The sequence below is a fragment of the Alexandromys fortis genome, unplaced genomic scaffold (assembly GCF_014885135.2).
Source record: "Alexandromys fortis isolate MF-2015 unplaced genomic scaffold, M_Fortis_MF-2015_v1.1 scaffold_44, whole genome shotgun sequence".
NCBI classification, from domain to species: Eukaryota; Metazoa; Chordata; class Mammalia; order Rodentia; family Cricetidae; genus Alexandromys; species Alexandromys fortis.
In genome coordinates, this window is record NW_026067921.1 from 2,944,326 (window position 1) to 2,970,382 (window position 26,057).

Genomic DNA, 26,057 nt, shown 5'->3' on the forward strand with positions numbered 1-26,057 from the left:
CAACTAAGCTCTGCTCAGACCAGAAATAATCACACAAAAACTGTATTATTTGCAATACTGTGTGGCCAATAGCCTAAATGTATTTCTGGCCAACTCTTATATCTTAAACTAAACCATCTCCATTAATCTGTGGATTGCCATGTGGCTATGGATTACTGGGTAAAGTTCTGTCCCTGGTATCTGTCTGGGGGGGGGGGGCTACATGGCTTCTCTCGACTCTGCCTTCTTTTTCCCAACATTCAGTTTAGTTTTCCCTGCCTCCCTCTGTTCTGCCCTGCTATAAGTCCAAAGTCTATTAATCAATGGAAATCACAGCATACAGAGGGGAATCCCGCATCACCTCCTCTTTTCTGTCTAAATGAAAAGGAAGGTTTTAACTTTAACACAGTAAGATTACATGTAACAGTGAGTCAGCCCGTAATCCCGTCATCCACTTTATGTGGTTGGATATTTGTGTATGTCCATTTTACTTCCATATTCCACACATATCCACATGTATCCATCATGTCTTCTCACCTTGTGGCGCAGGTTGTCCTGCCTAGTTTCTGGCCACCTCACCAACCCTCACCCCGCCCCCTGCTGCCAACACCTCCTCTCGCCCCCAACCCCAGTGCTAGAAAACCTGATATATAGTCTTTCCATAACGCATGTGTAGTGGGAGAAGTTCCCAGGCAAGTACTCTCCTGCAGGGCTATCTCCAGAAGAATGTTCACTTTTTATTTTGAGACGGGATCTGGTTAAAGTCCCCTGCATCTTTTTATTTTTATAGACCAGCCAGCTTTGCTGCATTAACTTGAGGGCTGTCTTCCTCTACCTTCTGAGTGTTGGGATTGAGACTCCCTGTCTGCTCCTTTTCTTTGAAGGGGATCTTTAGACTCCACTGCCTTATTCAACTCTTTTTCTTCTACCAGAGCAAACCCACTGTTCCAGTGTCCCAGGGCTGGCAGGTTCTGAGGGCAAGCCTGGTCTCATGGTGGCCCTTGTTCTTGTCTAAATAATGTTCCCCTCTCCTTCCCTCTTTCCTTCTTCCCCTTCCATTTCTCCCCTACCCATGTTCATGCTCTCTTAGAGATTACAGTCCTGGGATTCTGGTAGGAATTGTATTGAATCTTTAATCACTTGGGGTTGTGTGGACATTTGACCATGTCAGGTTTTCTAAATAATGAACATAGACTATCCAGAAATCTCTGATTTCTCTTGTTTCTCGTGTGCTCACTCATGCATGTGTGTGTGCGCACATGTGTGTTCATGTGTGTACATATTCACAGGAATGTGTGTGTAGAGGACATGGTTAATTTCAGGAGACATACATCCACCTTAGTTGCTGCAGCAGGGTTCTCTGAGTTGAACCCAGATCTTGCTGATCCAGGCCTGTCTAGCTCAGCAGCTTGTCCCCAAGCCTCAGCCACTGAACGTCTTCCCGTCCCTGGTTTGAAACTGTGATGTATAAGTCTTTCCTTCCTCAGGTTTCTTTCTGCACATGTTACTTTTTGACATTACTGAGAAGCGTGGGGTTGTGTTCTAGCTCTCCTCTAACGGGTGTGTCTTAGTTTGGTTTGATATTACTGAGAAGCGTGGGTTTGTGTTCTTAGCTCTCCTCTGTCTTAGTTTGGTTTCTGTTGCTGTGAATAAACACGGACCGAAAGGCAACTTGGGGAGGAAAGCATTTTTTTATTTTATCTTAAAGCTCTCAGGTTACACTCCATCACTGAAGGAAGCCATGGCAGGAGCTCAGGGCAGGAGCCTGGAGGCAGGAACTGAAGCAGAAGCCTTGGGGGAATACTGCTTACAGTTGGCTTGTTCCGCCTGGCTTGCTCTGCCTGCTTTCTTATACAGCCCAGGACCAGCAGCCCCACCCACAGTGGGCGGAGCTCTCCCACGGCCCTCCCACACAAATCACTAATTATGAGAGTACCCCACAGACTTGTCTACAGGCTGCTCTATGGAGGCATTCCCCAGAGATGTCTAGGTTTGTGCAACACGTGGCATTTGAGTTACCATTTGTGCTGCGATGCCTGGCATGAACCATGTGCTCTTGGACGCTGTGCTTTCTTGCTCCTCATAGGATTAGAATCTAGAAGTTGTGTCTTCACAAGTCCCTCATTGTGAAGCTTTTCCAGAAGAACCATCCTGGGCGAAGAAGCTTTAAATCTCCTGCCTGCTTGGAGATGTTCGTGCTCGCTGTGGAGCAGAGGAGAGCTACGCTCCTGTCCCTCTGCAGCTGCCTCTGTTTGCACGCCCCTGACATGGTGCGTGGCTGCTGGCTGTCCACCTTGCTGTCCCTGGGGATGTGTGTCTAGATGGCTGTGCTGCAGCACCCTGCTAGGTATGAGCACAAAACACGTGACCGACGTCCACCAGCGAGCAGCAGGGCTAAAGGCTGAGGATTTGAGGTCCCAGGAAACACAGGTCACCAGCATAGGTGGGGGAGGAAGGAACTGCCTTGCTGAAGGTGTCTCTCCAGCAGGTTTGTCATGCCTGCAAGCTGAGCTTGTAACTGTGGAGCAATGCTCTTCTTACAGATAAAAATATAAAACAAGATACCCCCTCCCCAACTGCAGAACAGTGAGATCCTGGGCATCCATCCGTTCTTATTAATCTCGCAGGGGCTCACATGGGAATATAAATAGGCCTTATTTGTGCTTGCAAATCAAATCACCATGAAAGGTTATTTCAAGAGGCAGAAGCAAAATCATAGTAAAATAATTCAGTGGAAATGGGAGCTGAGAGTGCGCTTAATGGAACATGATGGGGTTTAATTTTCTTACTATTTCCATCATTAGGGCTCCATTATCTTCCCCGAGACCTCATTTAGGCGTCCTGTCTCAGCACATCTCTGAGGTGTTTCTGGGCGCACAGGAGGCTGGGGCGCCATTAGGACAGAAGTCACTAATGCTGTTCTGTGCCTTTCATTTCTGCGCTTTGATGGCTGTGCCTTGCGCCTGAGTTTCCCGCCTGCTCATTCTCACCTCATCTCCTGGAGGCTGTATGTGTCTTCATCTAGGAGCTTTCAGAGGAGGAAGGTGTAGCTCAGGAGCCAGCCTCACTGTCGAGCGAGGCTCCCCGTGCTCCGCAGACCCCTCTGGAGTCTGCACAGCACAGCAGACTTAGACTTGACCGTAAGACGGCGTGCATCCACCAGCAACCATAGCGGTCCTTCCCGTTTCACAGACCTTGATAGAGCAGAATACTTAAGAACGGAAACCTTTGAGTAAAATTCCAGAAAAATCTGGTGCCTTATGTGGCTTTGGCTTTCTGTAGTTGGGGAGAGGTCTCTCACTGTTCAAGCAGAGAGAAGGACCTGGTGTGTGTGTCTTCATATGTCACCGTCCAGAGCCCAGTGGGACATGCCGGGCAGAAGAAAGTGCAAGAATACATGATTGCTTCCTAATATGGCAACAGTGTGTTTCTCATTGGTCTTGAACTCCATTGATCCTCTAGGCTCAATGTGTGTTGTGTGTGTGTTATGCACCTGTGTACATGCAAAGGCCAGAGTTGACACTGGGTAGGTTTTATTGCTTTCCCCCCTATTTCTTGAGACAGAGTCTCTCACTGAACCTGAGGACTGACTGCTTCTGGCCTACTGCCTGGCTAACCAGCTCCCAAGATCCAGCTGCATTTGTGCTGTCCCCTCCAAGAGTTATAGGCACGCATGCCTTTCCCAGCTTTTCAGTAGGCTTCAGGGCTTTGAATCTAGGGCCCTTTGCTTTTGCTGCAAGTGTTTTTACCCCCTGAGCCATCTCCCAAGCTCTAGGCATTACTTTTTACTCAAAGTTTAGTGTGGATTCCAAAATCCTGAGCTCAGTGTGGGGGATCTGAGGTAGCTGGCCATGTTATGTTGGGGCTCGGTGAGGTTGAGAGTCTCTCTGCTACAAATACCTGTGTGCTCCCGACTGCAGAGCTACAGCCGGTGCAGTTCCCACAACCTCTTTCATTCCTGTGTCTGCTGTCTCTGCCTGTGCAGAACTACCGCCTGCTCCCACCTGAGAGCTTCAGGTTCACTCTAGCCTCACCTCACCTAATCTGCAGCACTATGTACCCCATTACCCTGCAGGAATAGGAAGGCCTTAAGGAAGTCTGCTGGGACCCAAGAGCAGGGTAGAGTGGTGCGTCTCTTGATCAGCCATGGCGGCTGTCATGACATTTCCTAGTCTAGGTCAGCCATGGCGGCTGTCTTGACATTTCCTAGTCTAGGTCAGCCATGGCGGCTGTCTTGACATTTCCTAGTCTAGGTCAGTCATGGCTGCTGTCTTGACATTTCCTAGTCTAGGTCAGTCATGGCTACTGTCTTGACATTTCCTAGTCTAGGTCAGCCATGGCGGCTAATTTTTCAGTAGAGGTTGGGGACGATCCCAGCTGAAATGCGACCCGAGCTGTAGAAGATAGCTGGCAGGGTGAGCTTGGATCTGAAGCCAGGTCCTTGATGGCATAGACTGTGATCTGTCTGCATCCGGGTGCGGAGTCTGGAGGGTCTGCCGTGCACTGCTTGTTATGCGGACTGGAGAAGGCACGGTGTCTGTGCACACAGAGGGGAGAGCACGCTCGGTTCTCCCTGAAGTGGGAGGAGACTGGTGGTGCAGGTGGCTCAGGAAGATGAGCGGGATGGGGAGATGCTGAGCAGTTAGAGAATGGCCTCCTCTTGGAAAGGACCTGAGCCAGTTCCCAGCACCTACCCTGTGCAGTGTCAAATCACCTGTAAAGTCAGATCCAGGGGGTCTGATGCCCTCTTCTGGACTCTTCCAGCACAGTACCTGTGTGCACATAGCCACACAGAGATACAGGTATTAAACATAACGACATCTTGAAATTTGCAGGCAAATGGATGGAGCTAGAAAATATATTGAGTGAGGTAACCCAGACCCAAAAAGACAATTATCATATGTACTCATTTATAAGTGGTTTTAAAGCCTAAAACAAAACCAGCCTACAAATCACAATCCCAGAGAACCTAGACAACAGTGAGGACCCTAAGAGAGACACACATAGGTCTAATATACATGGGAGGTAGAAAAAAAAACAAGATCTCCTGAGTAAATTGGGAGCGTGGGGACCATGGGAGAGAGTTGAAGGGGAGGCGAGAGGCAGGGAAGGGAGCAGAGGAAAATGTAGAGCTCAATAAAATAAGAAAAATAGCAAGCAAAGAAAACAAAAAAAGACAGTCAAGAAGTACCCACATTTCCCTCAGATAAACAGTCAAGAAGTACCCACATTTCCCTCTGTAATGGTTTGTCTGTGTGTGGATGGTGGGTGTGTTCTACGTGTGCAGTGTTGGCATGAGAGCACAGTTTTACACGGGGCTTAGCCTGCCCATGCTCAGCATCTCTTCTGTGTCATAAAACCCTGTGACGGGCATGGTGACTCAGCAATGCCGCTCTCTTCCTCTCCCTCTAGCCCTGTCCATGTTTGTGTGAGGAAGTTGGACATTAGCACAAATCAGCAGGATTCTTAGGCAAGGGGCCACTGGTGAGTCAGGCTGCAGTGGGTGGGCGGCAAAGGAACATTCCAGGTCTGAAGGCTGTGGTGCTCCCCGATCCTGGTTCTAAGGCCTGGGAAGTGACAGAACGGGGCTAGAACTTGTAAAGAAGTCTGTTGCCTTGAAGTGGGAGAGACGCGGAGGCAGGATGTGCAGGTGTGCCTGTGTGTAATGCCCATGCATGTGTGCATGTGTGTATTTGTGTACACGTGGGTATGTATGTGAGGCTTCTGCTCACTCTGTTGGGCTGCACGGAAGGGAGCACAGATAGGCTGGTATCCCTGATGCACTGCTTGGATGTCAGGGTGGGGGTCCCTGGGAAGGGCCAGCTGGCATTGACGCTGTTCTCCAAGTCTGCCCAGGCTGTGTCATGATGACAGTTGCTGGGCACTCAGCTGGCTTCCTAGGACTTCATCTTGTATTTCACAACTTCACATTGCTCTTAGGTTGGTCTCTGTGTATCCTCAGAAGGGGGAGGGTGGAACACAAGTACACACTCATTGAAACTTGTATGTGGCTGATCCTTGCCACGGTTCACACGGAGTCATCAAGACAGGGAAATTGTTTGACTGGACCATTGTCACAAAGCTCATCAGCAGTTGTAGTCCAATGGTAGTTAGCCTCGCTCAGTGGCTCCCCTTGGAAATAATTTGGGAAGACCCTGATTTGGGCTTGGCATCAAAAGATGGATGGCAGAAGAGAACCGTGGAGTCCCCAAGGTGAACCACAGTGCTCCCTCCTTGCTCCTGCAGTCTGGCGTGCACTCCCAGCCGCATACTTGGATGCAGCCGCTGGCACACCTGGATGCAGCGGCTGGCATACCTGGATGCAGCCACTGGCACACCGGGCAGCTGGATGTCATAACCACTGCAGGAGAATGGTTCTTTGTCCCTGAGGTTGGAAGCATGCATTTCTAGCTCCCTGAATGTGTCTCCCCCACTCTGCCCTAGTGACCCAGGGATGCTGACTGGACTGTTGCTGTGTCTTCCTCTCTGGTGGCCTCCTCAGCCCTGAGATAGCAGAGCCTGCATCATGCTGAGCTCAGGGCATGGCAAAATGAAAAGGCTCGGCCCTGAAACCATATTCATAGTCTCCCAGCGCTTGGGAGGATAGAGTTGAAGATCACCCTATGACACTTCAGCTCTGTCTGAAAAAATAAAGAGAGGAGAAGGGAGGGGAGACCAGGGGCAGGAGGAAAGATGTGAATCTAATTTCTCCAAAACTGTGTGGAATCTGCCTGTTTGTTATCTTGCTGCTTGTGCCTGAGCGACAGAGTCAATTACTCTTTTTTTTTTTGGGGGGGGGGGGAGTGTTTCGAGACAGGGTAGCTTTGGAGCCTGTCCTGGCACTAGCTCCTGTAAACCAGGCTGGCCTCGAACTCACAGAGATCCGCCTGCCCCTGCCTCCTGAGTGCCGGGATTAAAGGCGTGCATCACCACAGCCTGGCTCAGAGTCAAATACTCTTTAACAAGACAGTCTAGCAACAAAAGCACCTGGGGCTGGGGACTATGTGGCATAGACACAGTGTGGTGTAGTGTAGGCGTGTCTTTAAAGTGAGAGCATCTCCTAGGGACCAGTCCCCTCTCTGCTCCCACGACTCAGGCTCCTTCTGTTTCCCACATGAGTTGGTCCTCACAGGGGAGGCCACACCCTCTCCTAGCATTACCAGTCTTCGGGATCCATGGGCAGAAGGATCGGTGACCCTGTGGTGGCACTGGGGTGTGGTGACACTGGTGATCCTGTGGTGGCGCTGTGGTGACTCTGCGATGCCGCTGTGGTGACCCTGTAGTGGTGCTGTGGTGACGCTGTGGTGACCCTGTGGTGATCCTGTGGTGGTGCTGTGGTGACCCTGTGGTGGTGCTGTGGTGACGCTGCGGTGGCCCTGTGGTGACCCTGTGGTGACTCTGCGGTGACTTTGTGGCCTCCCCTAATGGCAGGGGTGGGGAGCAGTGTGGTGGTAAGAAAGCATTTTTGGCAAATGTGGTTGCATGTGGTCCATCAATCAAGAGAAGTTATCAAGACATATTCTTAAAATGCTTTTCTTTAAGAAGATTTCTTAGATATATTTATTTTAGAACAGGCTAACTCCACAGAGCAGAGGCTGGCCCCGAACTTACCACAGTCCTCCTGTCTCCCCTTCTCCAGGGCTGGAATTACGGACGTGTGGTACTACCAGTCGTGAGAGCGACTGTTTTCACAGTGGCCTTGGCCACTGAGGGGATCTGGGTTTCTGGGCTGTGCCAGCATGCAGGTCGTGTTCATGCCTGCGTCGCTGCAGCATCCCCCAGCCCTTAATGAAGGAATTATCCCGACATTACAAATACTTCAGCAGAAAGAACATGAGAGATGAAACTCCCCAACAAGAATGTCTGCAGGTGAAGGGGTCAGAGACCACACTTTCCTTCTCCCTCGCTCTGTGGAGCGGCTCAGGCAATGTTAGACAGATGCCAAGCAAGGCTGAGACTCAGGGGCAAGAGACTTTCCCCCATCTCTCCCACTGTGGGGGTCGCCCAGCAGTCAGCCACGGTAGGAGCTACGTGGCTACCATGTCGCCTTGGGCCTCCTCCCAGACCATCTGACCCCCCCTGCACCCTTGCTCCCTTTTTCCTTCCTTGGCCTTTCTACATTCTGCTCCCCTGTTTCTCACATTCTTCTAGACTTGCATTTTGATTTCTGTTTTTTTCTATGACCTGAATGGAGGAAGTTTAATCGGGCTCTTGCCGTGCTGTTAAAGCTGAGCCTCAGGTTTGCGGACATAGTGGTTGGAAATGCAGAATCACCAAAGCCATCCCTTCCTGTCCTCCCCGCTCCTGAGATCAAAGAGCTTCTCAAGGCTGGACCAGCGCTTTGATGCGGAAGCAGGGCTGGGACAAGATGGGCACGGAAATAGGTTATGGATGCTCAGCATGTGGCCCCGCCCACAATGGCTACTCATCCCAGAATAGATGCTGAAGAGTCGTGCGGTTCCCACTGATGTCTCAGAGCCCTGGCTCCCCACCTGGCTTGACCTAGGAAAGTAATGTGAGAACTTAGTAATGTAAGGCATTAGTTTGTGAAGACTTTGTCATGATTTTATTATAATTGTGCATATATATGCACACATGTGCATGTTTGTATGGGTAAGGGTACATGTGTGTGCTTGTGAAGGCCACACGTCAATACTGAGCATTGTTCCTTAGGTACTCTCACTGTCTTGGGGCTCACCAAGGCCTGTCTCTTCAACACTGGGTTTACAAGTGGGTGCCCCACACCCAGCGTCTCTATGTGGGTTTGGGGCATTAAATTCTGTTCCTCATGTTTGTGCAACAGGCCCTTTACCCAGTGAGCCATCTCCCGGCCCCTCACTGTTCTTAGGTAGTTATGGGGAGGGGGAGGAGAAAGTGGGGGAGCCGTGTACAGACCCTCATTGTTCTTAGGTAGTTATGGGGTGAGGGGGAGGAGAAGGTGAGGGAGCCGTGTACAGACTAGCGTTTTTCTGGTTCATCCTCTCTGCTTCAGACTGGTCTTTAGCTCAGCACATTGCGGGCCAAGCTGGTCTGTCAACATTCCAGGAAGACAGATAAGCGAGGCACCTTCCATCCCTGGGGACACTGGACCTGGCGGCTTCCCTTAGGCTCTGCTGCCAGAGTTCTCTGCCTGAGCAGTCTTGGCCATGGTCCATGATGCGCCTGCGGCAAACCCATCAGGAGCCAGGGCCATGGGAGCTTGCTGCTAGAACTCCAAATGACATGAATGTGCCAGGCTGGGAGCCAAGTGACACAGTTAACCTGCCGGAAAGGCCACCTCAGCACCGCCACCGCCGTGGAACTGGGCTGGAATCCTGGGGCGAGCCAGCCATGACTTGGCAACAGTATCAGTTGATTCCCGCCTTCCTGCTCTGCCAGGTGGAGCGCTTCACTCCTGGTAATTGGTGCTTGCTGTTGCTCGAGGGCCTCTGTGTTCATTTCCTTCCTCATCTGTAATCAGAAGTGGGGATGGTGCCCGCTCATCTGACATCTACAGATTCTCAGGGCGCTGGCACCATACACCTTGGCTCCGGATGAGAGGAAAGCCCAGGTCTGGGTACTCCCTAACCCTTGCCCAGCCCGTGTCTGAACCCACTCAGCACCCTAAGCTCTGTCCTCGTTAGCAGAGGAGCTGTTCAGCCACTTCCTCACTGGCTCAGCAGCTGCCAAGGCAGGCACGCAAGCCTCTGCCATCATACCCCAGACATCCCCACAAGGAGCCCCAAACCCTGCCCCCTCTTCCCAGGAGTCCCTTGCCTCTATGAGGTGAACAACTGAGCTGATTTTAAACCAGCTGACCTGAGTCTCCCTGGGCTTTGCCTCCTTCCTACTCCTGTCCCCAGGGATTGGTGTGTGACTCTAAGTCATAGAAGGACTTCCAGTTCCCCAGGAAAAAGGTCCCCGGGATTGAAGGCATAAGAGCAATGTCTTGCTTCTACCTGCTGACACCCCAACCTTCCATCTTCTCAGGGTTTTAAGTCCCACGAGGGCTCTGGACACAAACAGATCTACAGGACTTTGGGGTTCCTGTAGACAGTAATACTTCACCCCAGCTTGTCCCTTTGATGATAAAGCTGCAGGGATGGAGGCGGGGCCTTTATTGTTTTAGGAGTCCTGTGGCTGGAGAGGAGGTGATGGACAGATGGAGAGAGGGACACTGGGCTGAGTGTGGAAGAAACAGGAAGGTGAAGGGTGGCCTCAGGCCAGAGTCCCTAGCGCTGGAGCTGTGGACCCTTTGCAAAGACACCCGCTGAATGCAAAGTGTCTCTTGTCTGCGAGTGTGTTCATCACTGCCGTAACGACCACCTCCAGAGGTTCAGGGGTCACATCTCGGGGATCACTGCCATAACCTCCAGAGGGCCAGGCCTCACATCTCAGGGATCACTGCTGTAACCTCCAGAGGTTCAGGGGTCACATCTCAGCGGTCACTGCCGTAATGACCACCTCCAGAGGGCCAGGCTTCACATCTCGGGGTCACTGCCGTAACAACCACCTCCAGAGGGCCAGGCTTCAGAGAACAGGGGTCTGACCAGAAGCCAGAATGTTTGCAAAGGGAAGCAAGTGGTGGCTGTCGCGTCCTTGGAGCCTCGCTTTGGACCTGCCATAAAAGTGTGGGTGGTGCACAGGTATCCCATGTCATTTAGACATGCATTGCACAGAACGCGCCATGTTGTCTGAGTCAGAGCTGTGTTCCTGGGGTTGGTGCTCTTAATCACTCTGCCTAGGTCCTGTGTGAGCTTTTGTTTGTTGCTTTCTGTTAAATTCTGGCTCACACTGTGTGTTCCTCTCTGCTTAGGCGCCTGACAGGAGCAGCTTCTGGACGGGGAGGGTTTGTTTTGGGTCTCAGTTTGAGGGGACAGTCCATGGGGCAGGAGGGCATGGGGGCAGGGGTATGGGGTGTCTGGTCATGTTGCGCTTGTGTCAACAGACAGAGGAATGGAGTTCCCAGCTGGCTTTCTGCTGTCCCCCTTTTACTCGGCCTGGGACCCCACCCGTGAATGGAGCTACCTGCACATTGAGGTGGGTTTTCCCTCCTCGGTGTTAGGGAAACACCCTGAGAGGGCACGTCCTTGGTGGCTCAAGGTCCAGCCAGGTTGACAGTGGAGACGAGTCATCCCATGTGTGTCATTTTCCATTCTGTGTCCAGCTCACTGCACTTAACACGTCTTCTGTGTCTGCCCGTGCTGTGTCAGGCGCGTCTCCCCTTTGTACAGACTGGGTGCTGTGATGTTGTGTTTCCCAAGTAAACCCTTAACCTGTGTCTGTGCTTTCCTTGTGGACACGTGGCCGTGGACTCAGACACCCGAAGTCCTTCAGTGGCTCAGACACCACGAGGAGGTGCAACTCAAGCCTGCCGTGGCAGCTTCAGCAGGGCTGGGCATCTGTTCCTGGTGCTTCCTCGCGGTGCCCTTGACACTCGAGAGCCTTCCTCTGAGCACTGAGGCTCCTAGGGAAAGTGTTACATTAAGGACTGCGCCATCTGTTGAAGTAGGAGCGGCAGGGCTGCGTCCCCGGCACCCGGCCGCCCGCATGTCTAGCTTATGCCCGAAATAATTACACGGAAACTGTATTCTTTCAAACACTGCCTGGCCCGGCTAGTTCCAGCTTCTTATTGGCTAGCTCTTACATATTGTTCTAACCCATTTCTAATATTCTGTGTAGCCCACGAGCTGGCTTACCAGGGAGGATCTTAACCTGCGTCTGTCTGGAGCGGGAGAATCATGGCGACTCCTCTCTGACTCAGCTTCTTTTTCCCAGCATTCTCTCCTGTCTACTCCGCCTACCTAATTTTCTGTCCTATGAGGGCCGAGGCAGTTTCTTTATTAATAAGAAATCACTCCCACATCAGGAAAGATGCATGCTTCAGGTTAAGTGCCCTCCCCTTTCCTTATCTGAGGCTGCGTGTTTCTGTGGCGTTTCGTCTGTGACGCCAACACTGAGTTTTGCTGCTCGGTTCTAATTATCTGGACTAGTAAGTGCTGTGTTCGGTTAGCACCCTCAGTGTTCTTTTTTATTAAATGCCCCCACCCTGTGGCGTCAGGCACAAATGGTGCCAAGCGTGCTTACCGATGGGCTGTGGAGAGAGGGGGACAGTTGTGTTCAGCTGCAGTAGGCTTGCCCCTTGCGTGGTGCTGCAGTGCCTTCTCTCTTGAGCCCAGTGTCCTGACATATCTGTTAGCTCGCGTCAACACCAGTGTCTGAACACGTGACTCTTAGCGGCAGCTCTAGTCTGCATGTTATTGTTTTGGGTGATGTGTTTATTCTTTCTGTACTGTACCACTAAGAATTACAAATATTCTTAGAGTTTAGGACTCAATGCCAGGGCTCTTTGAAAACCAGAAGATCTTAGTGGTGGCAGTGGAGGCTAGGGACATTGTAGTATAAAGGGAGAGAGGGCACGGGGCCCCATTGTGGCCCTAATCAGTAGTCCTGGGTTCCTTCCCTCCTATACCTCAGATCCAGATTGCTTTGAGTTTGTTTATTTTTGAGACAGGGTTTCATGTGTAACCCAGCCTAACCTTTGAACTCTGGGTGATCTTTCTCCTTCCAACATCTTGGATTACAGGTATGAGTGACCACGTCACCATGTCTCTCCTCCTTTCAGATAACCTGAAAGGTCTGCAGGCGTGGGCACATGGCTCACTCCAAGTGCTAGCTGACCCGACTGCCCACTTCTATAACCTGTCTCGATGGTACATGCACAGGGGCACGGCCACTGGCAGCGCAGACTGAACACCAGTTTTGCTGCCATGGAGTGTGGCAGGTGGTGCTCGGTCATGGTCACTTCTCCCCTTTGGTCACCACTGCCCCCATCGGCTTTTGTAAGGGTGAGATGAGATGTCAAGATGAGACCCTTGCCCGGTAGGCTGTGGCAGGTAGGCCGTGGCAGGTAGGCCGTGACAGGTAGGCCATGGCTCTCCTGTGGTGCTATTTTCCGTCCTAAGGCTGCCTGTCCCCACCATGCTCCAAGACTGACTGCAAGCCCCCATGTGCTTGCCTGTCCCTTCCTTCCCTGCTCGCCTAGGTGTAAGGAGAGCACAGTGCTGTAGGCTCCCTCTTTGTCTAAGGAGCCATGGTAACGGGTGTGGGGCAGGAGGGGTGAAAATGATCTGCCCTGCGTCCTGTTACTGCCGCTCACCCTGGAACTTGGGCACATATTTGGAGGAGGGCAAGGCCTAACCCTGAGGAGCAACCCGTGGTGACTTGGGCCCTGACTGGTCCCACCCCCTCCTCCAGCTCTTCCCAGTCTGCCCCAGTTCCTGGGACCTTGTCTCCTGGCAGCAGCACTGCCGAGTGCCCGAGGTGCCCACCTACTGCCATGTTCTCCTCCCCAAATGGTCTTCTGTGCTGACTTCAAGAGATTAATGAACAAGAACAAACCTTATTAAATCTAAGAGGCCAAGTAACTCATCTTGACACATGTCAGTGGGGTGGGCTTACCCCACACTTGGGCTTCCCTGTGGCCCTGCAGGTGGCTTCGTGTTTCCTGAGGTTTTTAGCTGCTCTAGCGTTTCCTTGTGAGCAGAGGGACAGTCTGCGGACTCTGCTCCCCTGCATGTAGAAGCCCGTTACCTATAGTTAACAAAGCAAGCAAAGATAATTCTAGAGCACGGTTATTATAAAGTCCTCACTTTATGATATGTGAGGTTCAGGGTCTGTGATGACTTTGGAAATAAAGAAGGTGAAAACAGTGTTGAACAACGTTGAGGGCAGAAAGGGACTGTCTGCAAAGGGCCATGGAGTTGAGAACAGAAAGGGACTGTCTGCAAAGGGCCATGGAGCTGGGTATCTCCCCTTTATACTGCGCACCAAATGCTGTCTCCTATCTGATGTGCAGTACGTCCCCCAGCCCCCAAAAGTTGGCGAGAGTGTGTGCTACCAAGGTGTTTTCTCCGAGCCACAGACCTTGGATGGAGCAGTGTGGCTGGCAGAGGCCTTTGGCCAGGAGCAGCACTGGTCCACAGCTCAGGAAGGCCTCCACTGCTGGTCTCTGCAGGATCTGCAGAAACTTCAGAGAGATTCAGCCCAGCACGGCAGACCCCTCCCACCTGGAATCTCAGCATGGAGGCCGGAAGCTGAGCACCGCTGTGACCTCCTGGCCTGATAATGAGACAATGGCTTTAAAAATAATAAAAGCGAGATTAAAAAGGTGCATCCCATCCCGAGTACTTGCGTACTGATAGATGTATCTCCATTGAGATTGGCCTGTGAATGAGGAGTGGCTGTGTCATTTTCAAAAAGGACCCAAATCAAAGATTGATTGGCCCCATTTTCTTCCACAGAGCGGCTTTGCCCGTGCATCATTAGTTACTCTATCAGGAACGGCGCGCTGCGTTGTCTCTGGTCTTATTAATCACCTTTTCTTCACGACCGATCGTGAGCGTAGTTGGGTGGAAGCTGGTGCATGCAGCCACCTCCACATTCATCAACTTAAGCTGGTGTTGGTGGAACACTGGGCTGTGGACATCCCCCCAGGGGCGCTTTGTGAATGTGTGCCTCTGACATCAGTGTTAGACATTGGTACTTGGAAAACCCACACCTTGTCTTGTGTTTCAGACAAAGACAGTGTCACCGAACCTGCATTGAGTCGGGCGGCTCTATGCCACGGGAGGGGTCAGCCCAGGGGGCATCTCCCAGTCACAGGCACCCTCTGTGCTCTGTAAGCTCAGGAAACCATATGTCTCCCCAGAAGATCCTGGCTTCTCTGCCCATGGTTTTTTGTTTTGTTTTGTTTTTGTTTTCTCTGATACCCAGCAGCTGGAAGTCACAGACAAGGTGAGGGGGCCGTTGACAGCCTCACTAACCCTTAAAGCATTGAGCAAGTGCAGTTAATGGCCAGGGATTGGTCACAGTCATGCCCAGTCAGGAAGGACCAGGAAATGCCAGTGTTCCCTGGACCTGGGACTCCCGAGCTCAGAGCAGAGCCTGGGTCATTAAATGCAACGGAAACTTCCAGACAAGGCTTTCCTGAGTCTGGCCGACCTGAGTGTGGGGAGCGGGGCTGAGAGAGGCCTCCAGAAGGCAGAAGAGGGTACTCTGTGGGGCTGGAGAGCAACGGGTTCCAAAACTTGGGCTTGTAGATGGTTCCTAAGAAAACTCAAAGTCACCAAGTTGGGCCAAGGTGTAGATGCCCAAGTGGAGGAGTTTGAGAGAAATGGATTCTAAAGTTCTGTTGGCAAAATCTCGCCAAGTCTGTGACTGCCCTCTTGGAAACCGACACTAAATAGCAGCACAAGAAGCATGTGTGGGGTAGAATAGGTGACGTCCCATCGTGTCCCCTGTCGTTGTGTGTGTGTGTGTGTACGTGTGTCCCCATCTTTATTACCTGAGACAAGCCAAGGACACTTAGGGTACCCTGAATATTTGTTGCAAAAAACTAAAATCATTCTAAATGCAACCCAGATGGGATCCTGGGGCTGAAAAGGACAATGGCACCTGGTAACATTGTAACAAAGCCTCACTTAGTTATCATCTGTTGTGGTAATGTTGTAGTTATCATCTGTTGTGGTAATGTTGTAGTTATCATCTGTTGTGGTAATGTTGTAGTTATCATCTGTTGTGGTAATGTTGTAGTTATCATCTGTTGTGGTAATGTTGTAGTTATCATTTGTGGTAATGTTGTAGTTATCAACTGTTGTGGTAATGTTGTAGTTATCATCTGTTGTGGTAATGTTGTAGTTATCATCTGTTGTGGTAATGTTGTAGTTATCATCTGTTGTGGTAATGTTGTAGTTATCATCTGTTGTGGTAATGTTGTAGTTATCTGTTGTGGTAATGTTGTAGTTATCTGTTGTGGTAATGTTGTAGTTATCATCTGTTGTGGTAATGTTGTAGTTATCATCTGTTGTGGTAATAATGTTGTAGTTATCTGTTCTGGTAATGTTGGAGTTATCATCTGTTTTGGTAATGTTGGTGGGCGCCTGTAAGGTGTTAGTGGTGGGGGTGGAGATGTGACCAGAGTAACTCAGAGGGAGCTTGCTTACATGCTCCTACCTAACAGGAAGTTCGTTTCAAATGATAATTGGGAATTTGAAGATGCTTTGGCTTTTAGAAAGGAACACCTTTCCATTCACTTTTGCCTCTCAGTGGCCCTCATCCTAGCCGCCATATTTAAAGCAGCGCAGCCCCAGGGCTGCCCTGCCAGCACTTTCCTCAGTGTCCCCTTTCTTTCTGGCACCTGCCATGATTTACTGACCATGCTGCTGTCCCAGGTCCGTGTCTGTGAGGATGAGGGGACCTGTTTCCCCATCTCTCTGTGAGGATGAGGGGACCTGTTCTCCTGTCTCTCTGTGAGGAGAGGGGACCTGTTTCCCTGTCTGTCTGTGAGGATGAGGGGACCTGTTTCCCTGTCTGTCTGTGAGGATGAGGGGACCTGTTCTCCTGTCTCTCTGTGAGGATGAGGGGACCTGTTCCCGTCTTTCCCTGGTTCCCAGAGCACCACCTGTCACAAAATAGACTGTCAGTAACTCCCAAATATGATTCATGCGTATGAGAGAGAGGGGGAAGGGACATGGATGTGGGGGTGAGGGCCATTGGAAGGGACGTGGACGTGGGGGTAGGGGAGGGTGTGGGAAGGGACATGGGGGTGGGGGTGGAGCCGTGGGAAGGGACGTGGACATGCGGGAGGATGTGGGAAGGGTCGTGGGGGTGGGGACCGTGGGAAGGGACGTGGACAAGGGGGTGGGGTGAGGTGGAGTGGGTTGGGGCGGGGGCAGCCCTGCCTGGTGCCTCCTCTGCCCGCATGCCTGCTGTTTCTAGCACATGCCTAGAGCTGAAGCTGTAGTAGGGAAACCAGGATTCTAGAAGCATCTATGCTCAGTGACTGTGTGTGAATCCAAGCCTAGCGTGTCCATCCCCACTTCACATCAGTCCCAGACTTAAAACTTGTCTTTTCCACTGAATTGTGTGAGATGTAATAACCTCAGCTATAGTTGATGGTTTTAGCTTCTAAGAAAGGATGGCAAAGTGGCGTAAGAAACGCTGGTTGTGTTCGTGACCCTCTGGCCCCCAGAAGCAGCCGTTCATGAAACTGGAAGACTGAAGATAGCCATCAGCTGTGCGATGGTGGCGCACACATTTAATCCCTGCACTCAGGAGGCAGAGACAGGCAGAGCTCTGTGAGTTCAAGTCCAGCCTCGCCTACAGAGTGAGGCAGCTTCAGATAAAGTACCAGGCAAAGGAACCAAAACCCACCAACCAAACAGAAAAATAAAATAAGAAAATATGGCCTTATATCCAGACACTCCCGGGACCTTGGCTATCCTCCCACGTGATGTTGCACGATGAGGAAGTCAGTCCCCCTAAGAGCTCCACAGAGCACACTGGACTCCAGCAAGGATAGGGCCATCACATCCAACATGGCTGCACAAATCACATGACTTGAGTGGAAGGTGACAGGAGCACATCTAATGGGATGTTTTTGTGTCATGGTCTCAAGCCTGCTGTCAGGCGTGTGTCCTAAGCTCCATATGCTTGATGTCTGGTTTCTCCAGTGCTACCCACCTGAAGCATAGAGGCTGACCACAGGCCCCAGTGCCTCCTGGGATTGTGGGGGGAGGGCCTTCCCTCTGGACCTGCTACATGGCAGAACAGACAGGGAATCCTTCAGTCTCGTTAGGAGAATGACGGACAGAGGTGGTTGTCTTGAGGAGGCTATAATGGTATTTCTATCTGGTCTATTGCAGGAACATCAAGAGAGCATTCTGGGAAACACCATGCAGAGTGTGATTGCATTGCTCAACAATCTGGTTGTGTACAAAGGCTCAAACATGCAGCTGCTTTATAAACAGGGTAAGCTGGGACTTGAACCTGGGCCCTCTGGGAGAGTAGTCGGTGCTCTAACCATCTACAGCTATTGGGCCAGCCCCTCAGAGGTAGCTATTAGACTTGGCCTCACAGGTACTCAGATTGTTGGCCACAGTGGCGAGATTTCACTCCCAGGTGATAGAGCTGTTTTGATGCTCAAGTGTTTCTAGTATTCTTTCCCCTCCTAAGAAAAGTATGCATCACCCTCCAGTGAGAAATGTCGGCCAAGGTTGTGTGGCGTGGGAAATAGCCACTACTTCGGTTTCTTACCATGCCAGTACCTTATTCTGTCTGTAGGAGTAGCTTCATCTACTAGCTTGGGCTTTTTCCAGAGTGAGGCAGCTTTAGATAAAGTGCCAGGCAAAGGAACCTACAGAGGACAGAGAGGATCTCAGCTTCAAGCCCCATGAGGAAATGCTCATAAATCAGAATGGGTGGGTTGTGGCCTCCAGCCTGGGTTTTGAGTTTTCTTGCCGCCCAGTCTGCAGGTGGTAAAGGTGACCCAGAAGGAAGAACATGAGTCCAGATGCTCTCCAGGGGCAGGGGGTGTGTGGCCGTCAGTGTCCTGGGGTCCAGATGCCCTGCAGGGGCAGGGGGTGTGTGGCCGTCAGTGTCCTGGGGTCCAGATGCTCTCCAGGGGCAGGGGGTGTGTGGCCGTCAGTGTCCTGGGGTCCAGATGCCCTGCAGGGGCAGGGTGTGTGGCCATCAGTGTCATGGGACCAGGGCCTGGGGTTTGGGAACCATCTGACCCCAATGCCCAGGCAGTGCTGTCACCGGAAGTACTCTGATAGCTAAGAATGAACTTGAGCTCCTGACACCTCCACCTCCCAATCCATGGCCTGGGATTTCATCCGCTGCTGGATTTGAATGCTAATGTGTAACTCAGTGGTTTTGCTGTATTTTTTTCCTTAAACACTTCATTTTTAAATGAAACATTTAGGGGGAGAATTATTATAAAAACAAAGTAGGACTGTTTGCTTATTTGAGAAATATCAGCATTATTAACATTTGGAGCTGACTTTGGGCTTATCCCTGTGCCCTGACATTTCTATAATGGAGCCAAATGCCATCTTGCCTTTCCCAGCAGAGCTGTGAGGGTAATGGATTTACACGGCACAGCGCAGTGCCACCAAAGCAGAAAACAAAAACAAAACAGAGTGCCTCCAAAGAATCATCTAAAGAAATCCTTTGTCTTCAACAGTTTGAGGAGTCTTAGAAATCAAAACACTGATGTTTTACTTTTGGCCAGGTTTATATTAATCTTTCTAAATCAGTGTTCACTCAAGAGACCAGAAAATCACTGTGAGAGTGTTGGTGCCGTAAGAATAAAGAGACCACGCACGTGACGGCCTTCTTATCCTCCTTTAGGAGAGCATTCAAAGCCATGTGGCATGTGCCTGTCACCCCAGCACTCAGGAGGATCAGCTGCGTAGTGAGTTCCAGGCCAGCCTGGGCTATGTGAGACCCTGATTCACAAACAAACTCACCGGACGGGCTAGCAGACCTGTTATCAGGAGACACAATGAGTGCAATTGGGGCACAAACAACCTTTGCCAGGTGGCTTTGGCTGGCTCTAGCCTACAGCAATCCTCCTGCCTCAGCCTCTTTAGTTCTGGGATTTTAGATTGGCCACCAGGCCTGGTTTAGTCTAATTTTTAAAAATTGATTTATTTTTATTATGTGCATCCCATCTGGCTCTGTTGGTACGTGCACATAAGTACAGGTGCCTTCACACGTCAGAGGCACCAACTCCCTGGAGCTGGAGTTAAAGGCGATTGTGAGCTGCCTGGTGTGGGTGCTGGGAGCTGAACTCAGGTTCCCCGAAAGAGCAGAACATGGCTCGAGCCACTGAGCCATTTCCAGGCCCTACTGTAGTAACTGTTATACACGTGTTTAACCCGGTGATGGCAGCTGTAGTTGTTTTCCAACTGGTCTCCAAGGACAGGTAAGGTTATTCCTTGGTGGTTAGTGAAATCTGAGAAAATCCTTTAGTGTTCTAAAACACATTCTCTGGAAGCTTCTAGAAGTCTTCGCTATGCAGATGTATTAAACGTTTAATCACTCAGCCTAGGACAGTTCTCCTCAGACCTGTGCAGAAGCACTCTCTGAGGGAGCAGAGCATCTCCACAGCTGCGTGCAAGCACAGATAGCGTCCAGGCTCACTGGCAGCGAACTGGCGGAGCAGCGAGGGCTGGTGTGAAGACTGCCTGCGTTCACATCTCAGCCCTGCTACCATCACTGTCTACTTAGTGTCTGCCTGTTTCCTCACCTCTGCAATGGGCACAGTGACAACACACCCACCGCCTGGAGGGTTAAGCCGTTTGAGGGGTGTGAAGCACTGCAAAGGGCCGCACATAGAAAACCCAATAGAAGCAATCACTTTTCCATGAACTGGCCAGGCTCCCCAAGGAGCACTCACACCCTCCCTCTGAGAGGGAGCCTGACATTTCCTGGGCCAGCCTTTCTGGAACCCTGTAGGCATGGGAACAGGCTGAAGAGCCATGACGTGGCGCATGTGCCAGGCACTGCATGCAAGGCAGTGCCCATGGGCAGGGTGTTCAAGATCAACTGTGGCTTCTGCCACTCCCCAAACCCATCCCTACCCTGCGTCTCACCCGTTTTCCAGGTGCTCTTTGTTGTGGTCTTAGCCCCTCCTCCTCTCAGGCTGAAGGACTTCCTACTTGGTCTCCATTTCATCCTCAGTCCCTCGGTACTCTGCAGATCTAGGGAGACTAGATGGCAGGAAGAGCCTGCCCAGGGCTTGTGGCACCTGCTGTTCCCTCTGCTCTTCTCTGGGCTGCTTATTTGGTCACTGGAGTGTTTCCAGCGTCTGTCCCAGGCATCACTGTGAAAACCTGTCTAATGGAACGAGGTTGGAAAGAAGGAAGGAGTCAGTTGGGAAGGGGAGGTAGCATTTGGACAATGGTAACCCTTGTCTCTCAGCCAATCCCTCACCTCTAACACTGGTGAGATGTGCAGTCCGCCCACTTGGTGTGTGCACTACCCTCCTCAGCTATGAGCACCTACTATGTGTACGGTGTCGTGCATCTGGAAGCTTGATGACCATCATGATTGCTAACATGTGCCACGCTCCTCTAGTTGACCCTTCTCCCCAAGTGTTATCAGTTTCATTACCCAGCTGGCGGGGATGGTACCTACCCATCCGTGTTTGGGAGCGGTGGCCACATCTCCCCTCCTTTCATTCTGTTTATTTTGAAGTGCCAACAGCAACCTGTCAATCAACAAACTGTGCTCTCTTCTTTTTGATTTGATGGCATTTGAGTGGCTTCCTGCCAGAGTCCAGTTCCTCAGTGTTTGGCCAGGTTCTTTGGGTCCCCAGTGATCTAAAATAGCAAAGTTATTTTGCCAGCCACCCAAAAGTTTTTCAGTAAAGGAAATTTAACAAGCTTCCTCTTTCCTCTTCCATTCTTTTTTTTTTTTTTTTTTTTTTTTTTTTTTGAGACAAGGTCTCATTGTACAGCTCTGGCTGTTCTGGAGCTCACTGAACTCACTGTGTAGATGAGGCTGGCCTTGAACTCAGAGAGATCCACTTGCCTTTGCCTCCTGAGTGCTGAGATCAAAGGGATGTCCCATGGTACCTGGCATGGAATAGATTTTGAAACATGAGAATTGGCAAGGAAAATCCTCAGTAGAATGGGATCACTGGAGGAAGATCCCAGGCAGGTGTGCCTTCGGTGGGTTCCCAGGAGCTACCGAAAGGCCTGTCATTTGAAGCTGTCTTCCCTCAGAGACGGCATGCATCCATGAGTTCAGGAAATGTGAGATGCTCACATGCACATCCGAGAAGACAGCGCATGGTCTGGCGGGTGAAGTCGTGTTGAATCTGGTACCTGCAGCTTTACCCATGAGATGCTCCAGAGTCTCATCCCTCTAGAGATACAGGTGCCACTTCCAAGGCTTTGTTTTGAAAGTCAAATGATAATATATGTAAATTTCCATGCATAATCACTGAAATTAGCATAACTATTTAAAGGGAAGTAGTAAAAGCCAGTGAGCCTGTGAGTTTGATCACGAGGAGGCAGGAAGGGAAGCCTCAGCCGAGTGACTGAAGGAGACAGTCATCTCCAGTCCTCAGGGAGCAGCCAAGGCAGGAGCCCTGTTGAGAAGTGGAAAATGACTCATTTTCCGAGCGAGTGACTGCAGGGGTCTGAACAGAAGGATAGTTCCGTTAGGAGGTGATAGTTGAAGAGGAAGGGCTTCATCAGGCAGGTCTGGGACCATGTGAAAGGCACTGATGGAGGTGAGGCCCAGGCTGCAGAACCATGGGCTCCTTTCTCACTACTGGACTGAGCTTCTGCACAGAGGACTCTGTCTTGATGAGCCGCACTTCCGGTGGATTAGCCCAACAGATGTTCGTTCATTTAACGGGAATTTAGTTAGCACTCCTGCTGCAGGGTTGGCTTTCTGCTTCACTGTATCTGGTGCTGTATGTCATGGGCCATCATTTTCCAGGGTCTTAGACTCCCTTGCACTTGTCAGTGGAAGAGGAAAGAAGGTATCGTTCTATTTCAGCAGAGGAATAAATGTCTGCAAACCATGTGCTTGAAGAGAAACTAATATCCATAATATATAAAGAACATCCTTGACTCAATGATGGGGAAACACATCCCTAATTCACAAATGAGTAGAAGATTTGAATAGATATTTCCTCCAAAGAGGATGCACAAGTAACAAAGCCTCGTGAGTGGCGGCCCAGCATCCACCACCCCTAACATACTGCAGTGTTGTATGTGACTGTCGGGTAATTGATAACAGGGGCGGTGAGGACGCCGGGAGAGGGGAGCCTTGTGCTCAACAGTGGGACGGAAGATGCCACAGGCCCTGGGTGTGGCAGTTAGTGCACCTCCTTGGTATACCTGGTGCCTCCGAAGAATACATTTAAACTCTGCTGAGATCTCAGGGTCTGATTTCTGGATGTTTTACCACATCTGGGAAAAGTAACCATGGGGAAGCGACTCATGCAGCTCTGGTCTCACTGGTCAGGGGGAGGCAGTGGTCATTGTTGAGGTGGCTGAGCAACTGGGTCCTGGCAGCAGCCCACACGTGCAGAGAAAAGCATGCGCAGTTTGTGAACAGGGCCATGGCCACCAGACCAGATTAAAAGGTCCTTTCAGTCCGTGTGTTCCTTGTGTGGTCACATATCGCTTGGAGGCGTCTCTGAAGAGCCCGCTGCTGGTGCCGGTCAGGCCAGCAGAGGGAAGCAGGAGACTCCCTTCCGGGACCCAAAGGAATGGGTGAAATGTCTGCCTGTGACTTTTATTTTTCACTGATTGGGTTTCATCGTGACGTTTCCTTTCTACATTATTCCTACGTACGTGTTGGTTCTCTCACCACAGTGCGCTCCTAGAGGTCAGAGGGCAACCTGCAGGAGCTGATGTCTGCCATGGAGGCGCTGGGGATTGAACCAGGTTGTCGGACTGGCGGCTACGCCTTCACCTGGGTTATCCTGCGTCTCACCCATGTGTTGTTTCCTGAACGTGTGTGCAGCTTCATTGTTGAAATGCTTGTTACATGTGCCGTCGTCTCATTTTGAGAACATTCACCGACCCTGATCCTCTCCCCCTCTCCGCATTCTCGTGGGTGTGCCACTTCAAGTCCTCTGAAGGGAAAACTGTCCTGACTGTGGGGCACAGGGGGTACAGGCTCACACCTGCCTGTCCACACGGGGCGTCTGCAGGCTCACATCTGCCTGTCCACACAGGGCCGTATGCAGGCTCACATCTGCCTATCCACAATGGGGCGTCCATAGGCTCACATCTGCCTGTCTGCATAGGGGGTACAGGCTCACATCTGCCTGTCCACATAGGGGCGTCCACAGGCTCACACCTGCCTGTCCACATAGGGGCGTCCACAGGCTCACACCTGCCTGTCCACACAGGGGCGTCTGCAGGCTCACACCTGCCTGTCCACACAGGGGCGTCTGCAAGCTCACACCTGCCTGCCCACAATGGGGTGTCCATAGGCTCACATCTGCCTGTCCACACAGGGGCATCTGCAGGCTCACATCTGCCTGTTCACAATGGGGCGTCCATAGGCTCACATCTGCCTGTCCGCATAGGGGGTACAGGCTCACACCTGCCTGTCCACACAGGGGCGTCCACAGGCTCACACCTGCCTGTCCACACAGGGGCGTCTGCAGGCTCACATCTGCCTGTCCACAATGGGGCATCCATAGGCTCACATCTGCCTATCCACATAGGGGCATCCACAGGCTCACACCTGCCTGTCCACAATGGGGCGTCCATAGGCTCACATCTGCCTGTCCGCATAGGGGGTACAGGCTCACATCTGCCTGTCCACACAGGGGCGTCCACAGGCTCACACCTGCCTGTCCACACAGGGGCGTCTGCAGGCTCACATCTGCCTGTCCACAATGGGGCATCCATAGGCNAGGGGCGTCTGCAGGCTCACACCTGCCTGTCCGCACAGGGGGTACAGGCTCACATCTGCCTATCCACGTAGGGGCGTCCACAGGCTCACACCTGCCTGTCCACACAGGGGCGTCTGCAGGCTCACACCTGCCTGTCCGCACAGGGGGTACAGGCTCACATCTGCCTGTATGCACAGGGGTGTCTACAGGCTCACGTCTGCCTGTTGTGTGGGGTAGGATATGGGGTCAGACTTGAGTGGCTCCAGAAAGCCGGGCCCTGATGTGGTTTTTTTGTTTCCTTTGTTGTTTGAAGTTTTCCTTTGGTGTATGCAGAGCGTCAGTTTCAGCCCCCACCCTTACCCCCACTGTGAACACTAAAGCTCACAGCTTCTCAGGTAGGATGGCAATCAGTCTGCATGGAGCTTTCCTGAACATCTCTGGAGCGCAGACTTGTGCTTGCTCCGTGTTTACTGAAGAGCCCTGCATTTCTGAGATGAAGTTAACGGGAGGGAAGCGGGCTATTAAGACGTGAGTTGTTTGTGTGTAAGAGCTTTTCCGATGTGCAGGCACATTCCCTTTTATTCCCTTCTGTTGGGGCTGCCACGTTCGGGGAACTAAGATGGAAAATGTGGAAGCAAGCAGGTTAGACTCAGAAAAAAAGCGGCCAGCAGCATCTGTCTCTTTCCTCTGATGGAGTCGGCGCTGCGGAGCTCCCCGATGCCTCCTCTTTTATATCCTTAGAGGGAAAACAATTCTCACGCAGGCGGCAGTTACCGCAGCTCAACATTAAAGTGAAGATGGTTATTAATGGGATTAAAACAGTAATAAAACTTTATGTAGGCATTTAATAACTCCTCCACATACCATGAAACAAGGCTAAGCCTCACCCTTCACGGGTGAAGTGTGCTATCTGTCTTGGGGTCCACTGCTCTGACTTCTGGATGAATGTCAGGAGATCAGACTTGCGATGTCTTCCTGCACGTTTTATTGTTAAAGCCCCCAGGATCCCAAACACTTAAGAGGTGAGACCCCAGAGAGCAAGGCTCTAGATGAGAGATGAGCGCTATGGGTAAAGAATGGAACACAGTCTCCCCCCGCCCCCCCGCCCTCATTTGCAGATACGTAAGCCGGGAACTGGCAGGCAGTGGGCGTACTTGTCTACCTGGGCACTGAACGGTGAGCTGAATCCATTTCTTCTCTTGCGCGTCTCAGTTACCCACAAATAGCCGAGTGCACGCAGGTGCTGTTCTCTGGTCCATGAGCTCTCCCCCGTGACTGGGCTTGCTGGGCGTATGGAGTCCCTGCCCTGCCATAGCTTCTGTCTCTCTCTGTCCCTTGTCCACACGGGTTTCTTTCCTTCACTCTTGTGAACAGACCGTTTGTTTTGCTTCACTTTTAAAAAGTCTCTGTGCATTTAAACATGCGTGTTCATGGGTGTGCGAATGCATGCATGGAGGTCAGGTGACAGTCTCGGGTGTCGGGCCCACTTCACACCTCTTGCTGTTTGCCACTGTGAATGCCGGGCTAGCTGGCCCAGTGAGCATCTGGTGATTCCTCTGCCTCAGCCTCCCGTCTCACCAACAGAGTGCTAGAATGACAGACAGGGGTCACTGTTCTGGCTTTTATGTGAGTTCAGGGGATCCAAACCCAGGTCTTCATCCTGTGTGGCAGGTGTCTTGGTCACTGAGTCTTGTCCTCAGCCGTGAACAAACTGTCTTTTTGTCACAGAAACTTAGAGTCACAGTAGTTTTTTTTTTTTTTTTTTTTTGATCCTGAGCTCTCACCAGGAAGGACCTGAGAGGACCAGCGATGTGGAGGCCTGGCCCAGGCCCCTTCTCTCCTTATGCTGTCCCCAAGGCCAGTGCTTAGCCGCAGGCACCAC

At 51.4% G+C, this 26,057-nt stretch overlaps 1 protein-coding gene across 6 annotated transcripts in view; it reads left to right on the plus strand.

The window, feature by feature from the left end:
* The window catches only part of Ulk4 (unc-51 like kinase 4), a 271,119-nt gene that overhangs the window by 130,320 nt on the left and 114,742 nt on the right, over nt 1-26,057 (plus strand). For all 6 annotated transcript variants that reach the window (XR_007591528.1, XR_007591527.1, XR_007591526.1 and 3 more), the window contains one exon: nt 17,664-17,769. Coding sequence is in view for 3 of the 6 variants with exons in the window: in XM_050141472.1 (XP_049997429.1) it covers nt 17,664-17,769 (106 nt within the window). In the remaining 3 variants the exon portion in view is untranslated. The remainder of the gene's footprint in view (nt 1-17,663; nt 17,770-26,057) is intronic.